Source organism: Myiozetetes cayanensis, unplaced genomic scaffold, assembly GCF_022539395.1.
Source record: "Myiozetetes cayanensis isolate MyiCay16 unplaced genomic scaffold, myiCay2020 scf5-8, whole genome shotgun sequence".
NCBI classification, from domain to species: Eukaryota; Metazoa; Chordata; class Aves; order Passeriformes; family Tyrannidae; genus Myiozetetes; species Myiozetetes cayanensis.
This window is the reverse complement of record NW_026087742.1, coordinates 48524397-48537202: the sequence shown is the minus strand read 5'-3', so window position 1 is coordinate 48537202 and position 12806 is coordinate 48524397. Positions and strand designations below refer to the sequence as shown.

Here is a 12806-nt window from a genome sequence, read left to right as displayed (position 1 = left end):
CTGAGTAAAACCATTTCTCTTCCTAGGAAGTGATTCCATTCCCTGATGTTTAGGAAGGTGTACTACTGTTGATTAGTTCTCCGGTTACATTTACTGGCTGTTATGGAAAGGACTTCATATAATATCTGGATGTCTAACTTAGCAAAATGTAAAAATGATGCAGCATGTTGTTTTAAGAAAAAAGATTGAAGCCAAATGTTTACCTTGCATCAGAAGAAAAAAAGCTTTAAAAAGATAAAATTCCAACTTCTTATCTTAGACTTTACATAAAAAACATTTATAACTTGCCTTTATTTATAGGGTTTTTAAAATTCTCTTACAGTGCCCTATTCAAGTAGAGACAGGCTTTTATGGAGATCATCAAGAAAAGGGATCTTGGAAAAATAAAAGAGGAGACTACCAGGATCTAGACTGTTTACCTTACCCAGTGTCAACTGGAGCACGACCTAAAACTGATGTAAGTAGATACAGCATTATTTACAACATTTTCTGACTTTTAGGTTCAGTAATCTCAAAAGTTACTATTTTTCATTAAAATTGTGCATTTCTTCCAAGTAATTTATTCTGTAAATATTACACTACACGGAGGAGTTTGGTTTGCAAAACAGGTATAGATAAAAGTTTAGTCAGATTTGAGTTAATGGGACACCAGGGCTGTGGGATTCATCTAATATGATTTTAGACCACTAATGAAAACTACTACATTTGAACTAGTCACTTGGATCACCTTTGTAGTCTGTAGAAAGAAACAGGCACTTCTAAAGAGTAATTCATCTCATCTGGAAGATGGATGTGATGGATTCCAGACATCAGAGCTACTACCACAGCTTTTTGTTCATTGCTTATTTTAGAACTAGTCTCTTTGCCTTTTTTAGTTTGGCTGTTGATTATGCCTAATTCATGGTGAATTCCACACCACATTGTCTACAAGCCTAAGTGTTCAGCTCTGGTGGTTTAGTTAAATCCAATTTTGAACCAATAATAGCAATATTTATTTGGGTGGTTTTTTTCAGAAGGTAATGCTGTAGCCTGCAGTCAAAGTCTGTTAAAATCCATTAGAGTGTTTTCTCAAAAGGCTTTGATTTACTTTCCCAACAGTACCTAAATGTAAGCTACTTTAGGATCAGTGTCTTTGTTCCAAAATGAAGATGGTTTCCGCGTCTCAAGTTTTAAATTACTTGTGTGCTAGCAGTGCCCATGATCATCACACAACATAAAGAATGGCTGCACTGGATTGAATCAAAAGTACATATAGTCCTGTATCCTTTTTTGGCAGTGGTCAGCCAAAAAAGAAGTGTAAGAACAGGGGAAGCAGATAGTAAGAACAGGGGAAGCAGATAGTAAGAACAGGGGAAGCAGATAGTAAGAACAGGGGAAGCAGATAGTAAGCCATCTCAGCTTTCTTTGAGGTATTTATCATGTAGGCGCATTTAAGCCAGATACCATCTTGCAATTTTGTAATCAATAGGCCCTAACAGTCTTTTTTTACCTCTAGTTATGTCTTTTGTATTCATTTGTTCTTTTGATATTCAAAATGTCTTGTAGAAATGACTTCCAAAGTTCAGTTGTGGAGTATATGATACAAAACCCTTTTCTTATTGTAAATTTGCTACAGAAGTATTGTTTTGGCTGTAATTCTTGTACCGGCAAAAACTGAATCTTTGGAATCTTGTAGGAAGTAGTGAATACCTGAGGCTGGTTTGTTTGGGGTTTTGGGTTTTTTTAAGTGTGTGATTGCACAGATTATTGATTTATATTTTCTTGTTTCTCTCACAGTCATTCAACATCATAAGGTCCTTTTGCAGCAATTGGCAGTCAGTTTTCATTTTTATTAACCTCTGTAATTTAATATCATCAGAAACCTCGGTCTCTTTTTATTCCTCCATTTTCCAGTTCATTTATGAGTATACTGAACATATATCTGTGAGACTATCAGGTAACATCCATCCTACTAGAATCTCTTCCACAAACTGCTTCAGAAGCTGACATCACATATGCCACCATCCATTCCTCCAACCCCTAAGCCAAGAGGTATTAGCAGTAATTATATATTAAGCCAGTAGCTCAGCAGTTCTCTTTCTCCTAATCAGATGCTCATTTCAAGTTCTCTATGCAATTTTGATTAAAGTAAAATCAATTATATTAAAGGTATCTTTAGCACTGTCTTGTTCATCTACCAAAGAATGATATGCATGCCACCATAAAAATTCTGTATTTCATTAAATGAGCCTACTCCTGTATACTGAAATGGAAATTTGAAGGTGGGCTCCACTTGCTTAGTAATTGAACATTATTGTATTCCCACTAGCTATTTCCTTTCCTTAGAAAATAAGTTTGCTATTTTCCATTTCTGAAAAAGCACAAATATTTGTTCTGATTTGTTGCTTGTTCTACTTGGAATAGATGGGAGAATTCATCAAAAAGAAACTTGCCAACTTTATTATTTTTTTTTACCTCTGCTAAATGTTCAGGCATGTACAAGTATCATTGCTTAACTTCCTTCCCACTAGTACTATGTAAATATTTTTGAAGTGAAGTTGCAGTAATACTGTTGTTTGTCTAGCAGTGTGTGGGAAGAAAGGCACAGAAAGTTTGGGGTTTTCTTTCTTTTTGAAGTCTGCTTTTCTCTTTTGGTTGAAAATCGGGAAATACTAGTATGATTAAAAGCAGTTCCACAAATCATTGTCAGTACAGTCTATGTGTTTTATCAATCAGTTTTGTAATACTGTAGTAACAGCACTGTAATGCAGAAAGTACTGCTGTTGCTTAGGGCAGCAGCTAGACTAGAAACCTGCTGGAGGCACAGAGTTTCTTAAGAAATTAATAAGCTGGTTTTTAATTGGACAGTGCTTTAAATTAGGAGTAAATGTTGAAATTGAGTGTTTGCAAATGTCATTCAGGAGAACAGAACACTTTACTACCTTCAAAGTGCTGCTTTTGGTGCTCTTTTTCATGCAAATTCAAATATTGCTATGTCTTGCTCCAGGCATGCAGTCTACATAAGTCTGTTGTGTCTCTCCAATACCCAGATTTTCACTGCTTATTCAATAAGATACAGACTTTTCCACATTTTTTAAAAAGAGTATGCTGAAGTTACTTTTATTATAGTAAAAGGAATGGGTCCAAATGACAAAAGGTCTAATTCCTTTGACCTCACAACCAGGCTACATCTGTTTAATTCCCATGATCCAAGTGGTATAATACCTAACTTGGGAGTAACACATCAATAAATCGGACCTGTTGCATTTTGATGATCCAACTTTTAATTTTTTGTAAGTCAGATGGTCAAAAAGAACTTGTCTGTCTCCACTCCCCAGGAGCTCATATACCCAGACATTTAAAGAACAAAATACTCTAAAAATTATTGAGATTAGCAAATATAGCAGAGAAGAACAGTGTTAAAAATATCAAGGATGCTACAATTCAGGGATAATATGCAGCATATTAGAGAATTAGGCAGGACACAGTTGTTCAGTTCTCAATATAAGGCAGTGATGTTAGCTGCACACTTCCACGGATACCAACTAGGCTGACAGTTTAAAAGATACAATGAAGGGTTCCTTGTCAAACTTGTCACAGTAGGTATTCTGTTTATATGCTTTTAAAAGATGGCTTGCACTTCTCACAACATTTTGATAGAATAATAAAGTCATGGTTTAGGGCAATGATGTCATGTCATGTCTCCTTCCTTCCCTCCCAGAAGTTGCTTCACTGGAACTTTTTTTGAGAGGTACTAAAGGAAATGTGTACCTAAAGTGACAGGAAAGCCAGATGCCTGAGAGACAAACTGCAGATTTTCACCTGACAGTTGCTGGCATTTGTAAGTCTATGTCTACATCATATAGAGATTCCATTAATGGAGAGAAAAAAAGGACTTTTACAGCAAGATACAACTCACCTTGAAGTAGTCACCTGAATGTAGGTCCCTAATCAAAGTGCTTTGTTCCCCCAAAGTGCTGGTGTTGCTTGGTCAAGTATTTGAAGAAGTGACTGTTCAAGAACATCAGTACTTAAAGCCGGATAAGCTAAATCCCTCACAGGGTGTATAAATTACAGTCTGGCATTTGGTGGGCAGTACCTGGCTCTCCATGCTCTGAGCAGAGAAAACTTTGATGGTCTAAGTTATGAATCTAATACAGATGGTGTAAGAAAACCATCAGTAAACACCCTCTAGCTCTTGCAGGTAACATCTGCAGTATGTGCTCTGTGAATTAGCAAGAAACAAAACTTCATACATTGGTACCAAAGTGGGCTTTTTCCACTACCTGTGTTAAGTCTGCTTTTTCTTTTTTTAAGTATAGTTGATTAGCACAGTTTTGATTTCTTATTATTTAGTTCCACAAATAGCTTGAGCTCATTAAACCAATAGGGCTAGAATTAATTCTTTTACATGTTTGAGGCTTTTTTTAACCTGGTTTCTCAGACTGATTCACTGCTCAACCACATGAATATGTAGGCTAGTGCAAGAGAGTGTCAGCGGCTGGAGATGAGGCAGGGCAAACTGCTTCTTTCAGCATCAGTGCCAGTTTCTGCTAGCTTAAACTGTTTGTGAACTATAGTTCATGACTGCTAAGCCAGTTGATTCAGAAAATGTGGAGCAAAGCACTGCTTTGTAATGCACATGACTGAAAAGTGTTTACGATTCTTTTAAGAAGTTGGGTGGGTTTTTTCTGAGAAATGCTAGTTGATGCTATAGTGTTTCAGAGTTAAGGTCAGAGGTTCCAGCAACATCTGATGTTTTCTGACACTGTAAAACCAAAAAGGCAGCAATCTATGATTATAATAGTCATTATCTCTGTATAAAAAGGAGCCCCTGGTGGTCTAGTGGTAAAGGCGCGGCGCTATCACCGCTGAGACCCGGGTTCGATTCCCGGTCAGGGCCACTCCCGGGCAGGTGGAGCTCGTTAGCCCTTAAAGGCAACCCACCTACGTCCTGAGGACCTCGCTGCCACCGTCCAAGCTCGCTTGGCCCCGGCAGATGAACCTTAGGATTAAAGGGTGGGCTCAGTTCCACGCACACTGTGTCTCACCTAAAAAAATCCAATGCGCAGGCTGGAAGGTGTAAAGACCTTCCCCGGATCTTCACTCGTGAAGATGCCATTATTATTATCTCTGTATAGGCAGTGTGATGCTTGCCTGACCCTCTGACATTGTTGGAGGCAGAGAAATTAAAAAATAAAAACAGCTGAAGGAAAATCATAATCATTGTGTTTCTCATGCACTACTTATTCAATATTGCTGCCCATGTACTAGCAGGGTTCAGAGATTATTCTCTTAGTGAGTGTGTGTCACAAGCCTTTTATCAGGTGGTTACCAACATCCAGGGCAGAAGAAAGTTATAACGTGGCAACTCATAACAGTTTTTATTTCCACTCACTCACTTTGGGATTTGGAGGATCTTAAGCTGTTTACAAACCTTAGGCTTGATCTTTCATTTTTCCATGAAATGTGTAAGCAGTCTTCATTTTACATCTGAGATTAGAAAGTGCATATAACCTGGTTCTGAAATAAGTTTCACATTCTATCACTGCTGGATGCAGTCAAATTTATCAGTTCACAGTAAAATTTACAGCAGCAGTGACATCCATTATATAGTAGGGTGTGTTTCCCAAGTGAAGATTAGGCACATCATGCTTTACTCTGACCTTGCCCCCCATTGACAAAGTTGTTAGCAAAGCCCCAAGAAGACTTGTGCAATCTCTGGGCAAAGATTTCTTACCTCAGGATGCTCTCTGCCGTTCTGAAATGTGGGCCACTTTGTAAGACCCACAAAGTGCAAAGATGCAAAGAAGTGCAAAGATGAAGTAACAAGCCTAGAACTGAGTGACAAAGATATGGCATCGAATGCTCCATTTTCTCAAAGAGATGCTGTGTTTGAAGACACATTTATTTGGCTTAGTTGGAGCTGGAGATTTCTGTTTACACTTTGACTAAATGCACTTGTAAAAGCAGTGCAGCTCAAGCAGAAGAGATACAGAAATCTTTGCAGACATCAGGTCCTTACTGACTCTCTCAAAGTCTCAAAAGCAGCTGATTGGTTGCAACAGGGTCAAGAGCAGAACCTATACACGATCTCTGTTTTTGCTACTGGACCATCCTTTCTCATAAAGAATGTTAACTCCAATTATTCCTGTTCTTGCAGACACAAATTTCAAACTCTGTCCTTTAGTCATGTGGTTTGCTTTTCTCTTTATCCTTATGTTGCTATTCATTATGTCAAAAAATTAACTCTCCAGTACAGGTGCAGGTAACCTGAAACATTGTCTTTGCATAATTTTTCTTTTTCCATTCAGTACCTAATCTGACCAGTATTCCATTGGGATAGAGACATGCTGAAATAGTCGGGTAAAGTGACACACTCCACTTTGAGCTGTACCCCATTATAGCAGACTTCCTTGCCTCAGAACAGGATGCCTACCTTCCCATTCTTTCCCTGCTCTGCCCATACAATAAGGACATTACCCTTCTTTCTCAGGAGTACTCTGGACTTACAGTAATTTCTGAGCTGATCAAGAGCACCTGGAAGACAGAATCTTCCCTGCTTTAAGATTAACTAGGTTTTTGGTAGTAGATGAATTTATTGCCCAGGAAAAGCCTGTACTAACTCTAATGAAAAACACTAATAGGGAGTGAAGGGCAGATGCCTCCCTTCCTTCCTGAGAGCTATATATTCTGATATCTACAACTGATACTCCAGACTTTCTCATCCTCTTTGTTTCCAGTGCATTACACAGCACTCTGACCAAAGTCTGCTCCCAGCAAGGACTGGTTACAAGGACCCAGAATAGCACCTTCGCTTTTCCCTTTTGTCTTTATTCCCTCCTCCCATCAGTCGTCTCCTTCACCAGGCAACACCGTGCTTACACATTACGCTGAAATCATGATGCCACCATGAGTTCAGAGAACAGAGAAAGGGGAAGCTCAGTATAAATTTTAGCTTTGCTCAATATAAATATTTTGTACATTAATAGGTAAACTTTCAAAAAATTTTCAAAGGAAAACTAGCAGATTAAATTCTCATCTAATATATCTTCTGAACAGTCCTGAATTCCAAATCTAAATTCTCGGTCTGCTCATCTCTGCCCAGTGAAACCTCAATGGAAACAGGATCAGGCTTTGTGAATCAAGATGTAAATATACAAAACCAGCAAACACTATATCCTTCTCACTGATCAGATCAAGTATCTGAGTAGCATTTGCAGTTTTGATGCTAAAGAGTGACTGTCTCAGGTGTTCAGCTATAATGGTGGCAGAAGGACACCATGAATTAAAAAAGGTAGGTGAATATTATACAGTTATTGTGTTTATCAGAACTGGCTAATAACAAACTCTTCCATTATGCATTCTTACTGTTTATTATTCTAAAATTACCATAAAAAAAGACATTACAGGGCCAGTTGGTAGGCCACTGCCTTTTCATTTTAGAAATGCCACCTTGAGCTGTGGGTCCCTTTAAACAATGCTTAGAAATATTAAACTGGGACTTGGCATTGCAGTGCTTATGTATCATGGTAAGAAGTGTTATCATATTATGATGATTTTTTTTTTCTTGAGGGAGAGCAGCTTTGTTACCTGTTATTTTCTTACAACTTCTCCTTGGAATTTTGCTAGTGTATCTATTGATTAGAATTAAAATCGGTAGCCTTGTTTGAATTTACTCTCTTTTGTTTGTCTCAGTACTACAAGAACAGACCAGAGAAGCAGAAGTCATCCCAAACACACACAGCCCAAAAAGTTGGGTTTTTTCCACCAAATACACACTTATAAATCCTCTTATTTATTCTGATTTACCATATACCTTTTAAATTTGCACAAAGTATTTTAGTGAGGAGACTCCAACACCTTGCACCATAGTTATACTGCATACAGATGGCTGGATAGTGTTTTATTTCTTGGTGGTAGTAATGCTGAACTCCAAATGGACTGAAAAGCTCCTGCCTTCTTGATTGATGACACTTTTGAGATGTTAGTGTCAGTTCCAAGGAAATGAAATATTTTAGATCATCCTTATTCATTTAGGAGTTAATTGAGGCATGTTTCAGAACTGACCAAAACATATTTATTTAATAATTTGTTTGCTGAATTTCGAAACATTCCTTAAGTAAAATTCTTAACATGTTGTGGTGGGTTGACCTTGGCTGAGCTAGTTGTCCACCAAGCTGCTGTATCACTCCCATCCTCAACAGAGATGGAAAAAACTTGAGGGTCAAGGTAAAGGCAGTTTACTAAAGCAAAAGCAAAGGTTGTGCATGCAGAAGCAAAGGAAGATAAGGTTATCTATTCTTTATTTCCCATCAGCAAGCAATGTCCAGCCACTTCCTGGGAAGCAGGGCTTCAGCACACATAGTGGTTGGTTTGGAAGACAAAGGCCTCTTTTCCTCCTCCTTTCACTTAACTTTTATTGCTGAGCAGACGTCATATTGTATGGAATATCCCTCTGGAAAGTTTGAGTCAGCAGTCCTGTCTGTGTCCCCCTCCACAGATCTTGCCTACTCCCAGCCCACTGGCCTTTGGGGTGGGGAGGGGGGAAGAACACCGGAGAGACAGCCTTGGGCTGCTCAGCGGTAGCAAAAACACAGGCACCTTTCTAGGTACAAAGCACAGCACTGCTGAGGGCTGCTATGGGAACATCAACACCATCTCAGCCAGGTGCAATATGCTTTTTTTTTTTCTTAATTAATTGCTCGATTCAATTTCTTTTCTGACAAAAATGTTGTAATCAGCTGAAGATAATTCTAATTTAGTTATGCAGCAATTAAAATTACTCTGAACTGCTATGGTTAAATCACTTGATCTATGAAAATATTTATTTTAAAATTACATTAATATACCATTTTTGCACAGTATTTTGCATCAGATTCATTATTTTAATTTAATTTTCATAAGGATTATTGGAGGCTAGGGACATACTTTGTGCATTTTATTTTTGTAACTCATTGAGTTATATATGTGAGAAAGAGCTTTCTTATTCATAAAAGAGCTTTGAGAAATAATTAAACAATATTTAATCTTAGATGTAGACAAGATAATTTGTACACCTTTTTTTTAATACAATGTAAAGTAAAATTGAAGTTTCCAACTCATTTTTGCAGTAAAGTTCATTTGATATAGTTGAAAAGGCATATGAAGTCTGTATTGAGAGGAGACTAGAACTGGTTATTTTTATTGCTCAGCATTACATGGCTATTTATGTAGTTCAAATTGGTAATGTCTGTTTATGTTGTAAGAAAAGCTTTGAATGAGCGAGCAACCGCAGGAGCAGTTGGGAAATAGAGGTGACCCACCTCTGCAAGGGCAGCCAGCAGGTCCACCAGGGACAGCAATAGCAGCAGAGCAGCTGGACTTGGTGGTGATTTTGCCAAAACCCCATGAGCAGAGACTGCCAGCAAAATATACTGAGTGAGTGCTTTTCTGAGCCAGCCCAATCCCTTCCGCATAATAACTGTCTCAGGCTCACACAGTGAGATTTGCCATCTAGGTCCAGCTGTAATGACGAAAGAGTTGATGTCTGGCATTGATTAATTAGCACAAACATACCAAATTTATCCGATGTGTGCTACTTGACTTTTATAGACATATTTATCATATGTAAATTGAAATATTCAGTATTCTAGGATGACAGTTGTTATGTTAATTTTCACATCTTCTTACTGAATTCTTTTGCAGAAACTATAACGCAAGACAGCAGTACTTGTCTGTACTGTATTTCTTATAGCACTGACTGTTTGCAGGAACACAGTCGCATTTCATAATAGTGCAGTCTTGCTAATCATAGACACTAAAATTGCTGACTTACATTTCAGTGTTAGCACACAGCCTCAGAAATGCATTGCTTTTCAAGGGCAGACTCAAATGTCCTGGCTCTTTGTCAGTAGATGTGGGATTCGAGTTGTCAAAATAAGAATCTCTATAAATGCATAGCAAGACGTGATTGGGAACCATACCAGTAAATTATACCATGCCTATGCAAATACAGAGAACCTTACTTGTATGCAGTTAACTTTGTACTCACTGAAGTGTGGAAGGGAAACAATTTCTCTCTCTTCTCTTCTCTTTGCTGATGCTTCTGGGTGCAACACATTTTATTTAATTGGGTGACAGTACAATTTTCTACTCTGTTTTGTAGCTACCACAGAAAAGAGCAGGTGATAAAGTACACCAGCACCTATGGGTAAGAATGGCAGGCATATGCTGGATTGAACTCTACCAGACTGTTTTATTTTTGTTTGTGGGATTGGTTGAGCACAGTTTTCTTCAGGAGAGTATGTCCAATCAGACCTTATCTGTCTGCCTACCTGTCGGGGTTTGCATTGTCTTTTCTTTCTGGCCCTGTAGTATATTTGTTACAACAGCATGAAAAAAAAGAGCAAATATGTTCTACTTATCAAAGTAATTTCTCTTCCAGTGTAGCTATTACTCATTTTATTTATCTTGGCCTCTGTTTTGGGACTTCTGCAATTTTTATTCAGGCAGCGTTTTGCCAGTTACTTCACCTGTTGATCAGACGACGCATGATTGAGATGGAGCCTTTGACTTTACAATTGTTGTTCACAGCATGAGCAAAACAGAGAGATTCAAATATTACCAGAGATGTATAGTTAGAAATGTGTCCTGCCCAGGCTGACAAAGTGCTTCTGTGGCATTTTGGAGCTTGGGTAGAGTCGGACCTCTAGTCCCACTTAAGCAATGGTGCAAAGGTCTCTCATAATACCAGCCTCCGGCTCTTTGTACTCTGGAGAGCCTGTAGGCTGCTCCTGCCTGTTTCCCACGCTGAAGAAGAGGGGACTTCCATCTGTAACACACCAGAAACAGAGGCTGGCACAATGCACAGGGAGAGCATTTTTTATGCAAATTAATGTAGCAAATCGTGCATCCCATCTCTCTAACAGAGATAATCCCTCTCAAGGTACAATTTTCTCTTGTGCTTCTGCTGGGAGGAGGCAGCTTTGCCCAACTGCCACCCCTTTGTCCTGGGATGTACAGTATCTCACAATACTGAAATGTGATTATGCAGCCCTTTGTGTAAGTGATGTGCACTTATAGAAGGGAAGTACAGCTTCAGAAAAATTATTTGCTGAAGTTTTTTAGCTTACTACCACTCATATGACCTTTTTTTGTAAATTCCCAGAACTGGACACAGAATGATAAAGTAGTGATTTTAAAATGAATTGCTAGATGAGGCCTGCTGATAATGCACTGTAGGAGAAAGGTCACACATTATTTGAAGCAGCCAAGTGTCATAATTATGACCTTCTTTAAATTGGTATTACATGTTTTAAAATTTACCATGATGAATCATTTGCTACAAAACCAAAGTGCTCAGAAAATAAAAATGCCTGAAACTTCTTTATTGCAAAACGTCCTAATGCAAAATTTCAGATGAACCATTGAATTAGAGCTTGAGATCACTGTGGGTCCACTAGCATGCTGCAAATTGAACTGAACATTTCCAGAGGGACTTGGTGTCTTAAAACTCAAACTAACGAATAGGAGTTGCATTTAGAACTATGAATCTGGACTGAAACAGAGTTAGCACAGCCTCAGAGAGTAACTGGAGCAACCTAAAGTCTGAGAGAACTCAAGAGAAATTTTAGCCTATTCCTCTTTACCAAATCGGAATCACCTATACCTGACGAAAAGTTTGTCCAACTTCTTTTTTAAGACCCCCACTGACAGACTACAGAGCCTGTTAAGATGATTTGTTTTAGTACCCCACTTATGATTAGAAAGTTTCTTGCTGTGAAATGTCTTCTTGTGTTTATCATCAGTATACAGAATAAGTTATATTCTGGTTCTTTGCTTTCTGCCTTCCTTCTGCAGGTCATTCTGGTTCATCTACCTATTTCGTGTGGGTCCTGCTTTCCAGACTCGTTGTTCCATCTAGTGTCTCAATCCACACACTAAATATTAATTTGAGCATGTTCAGAGCTAGTTACATGTCTCATCTGGAAAAAATATGAAAAAGAGTTTTAGCAGCTGAGGCCATTGCAGAACCTGGGTTCTTTGTAATGCTCATGGACTGCTGAGTTGCACAAACACTGAAGTGAATGGTGGTATGCTTTCTTCCCTCTTCACTTCCATTTTCTCTGCAATTGTGGTTACAAAAGTCGAAGTTCTATTAATGGTATTTATTCCTGTATGTCCTTAGTCTTAAAATATCTTAAGAAATGTGTTGCATTTTGTTTGTGTAAATTGACCAAAATGGTTGTGCCTACACTGCAAAGGATCTCTGTACAGATAAGTAAAAAAATCCATCAAAACACTATTCCTGTCAGACTGGTTCCCCAGAGATTTGCAGCTTGATTCAGGTGAAAAGGGAATCCTATTCTCTTTTAACTTCCCGGGCTGAATGCCTCCTCACTGCCTTTGCTAACTCCAGCACAGCAGGAAGCTCTCTGGATGGAAGGTACCTGAGAGCATGGACAGAGGAGGGTGGGATGAGGTCAGCATGACAGAGATGATGCAAGGACCAGGGCAGCAGGAAGGCTGGCAGGATCTCAGCAGGTGGCACTCTTCCCTCTGCATCAGCGTGGGGAGGAAGCTGCTCCCAGCAGCACACAGCATCACTCTGCTGACACACCATCTGAGGATGCAGGGCAAAATCCAAAGCCTTGACCTCTTTAAATTGCTGTTTTGTTGGTTGGGGTTTTTTTGTTTGTTTGGTTTTGTTTTGGGGTTTTTTTTATAGAGTTGTCCTTGATTCATGTATAAAAATAGTTTACTAAAGGTTCTTGAAATTTTAGCTCAGATAATCTGTCTAATGAGATATCTGTCTGTAGCCATGGCTCTGTAAATTATTCTTTGCT

The 12806-nt window shown here is 38.6% G+C and overlaps 1 protein-coding gene across 1 annotated transcript in view; it reads left to right on the top strand.

The window, feature by feature from the left end:
• Window positions 1-12806, top strand: part of STARD13 (StAR related lipid transfer domain containing 13) — a 286747-nt gene that overhangs the window by 73685 nt on the left and 200256 nt on the right. The window contains exon 4 of the mRNA XM_050332439.1: window positions 323-457. Coding sequence (XP_050188396.1) covers window positions 323-457 — 135 coding nt within the window. The remainder of the gene's footprint in view (window positions 1-322; window positions 458-12806) is intronic.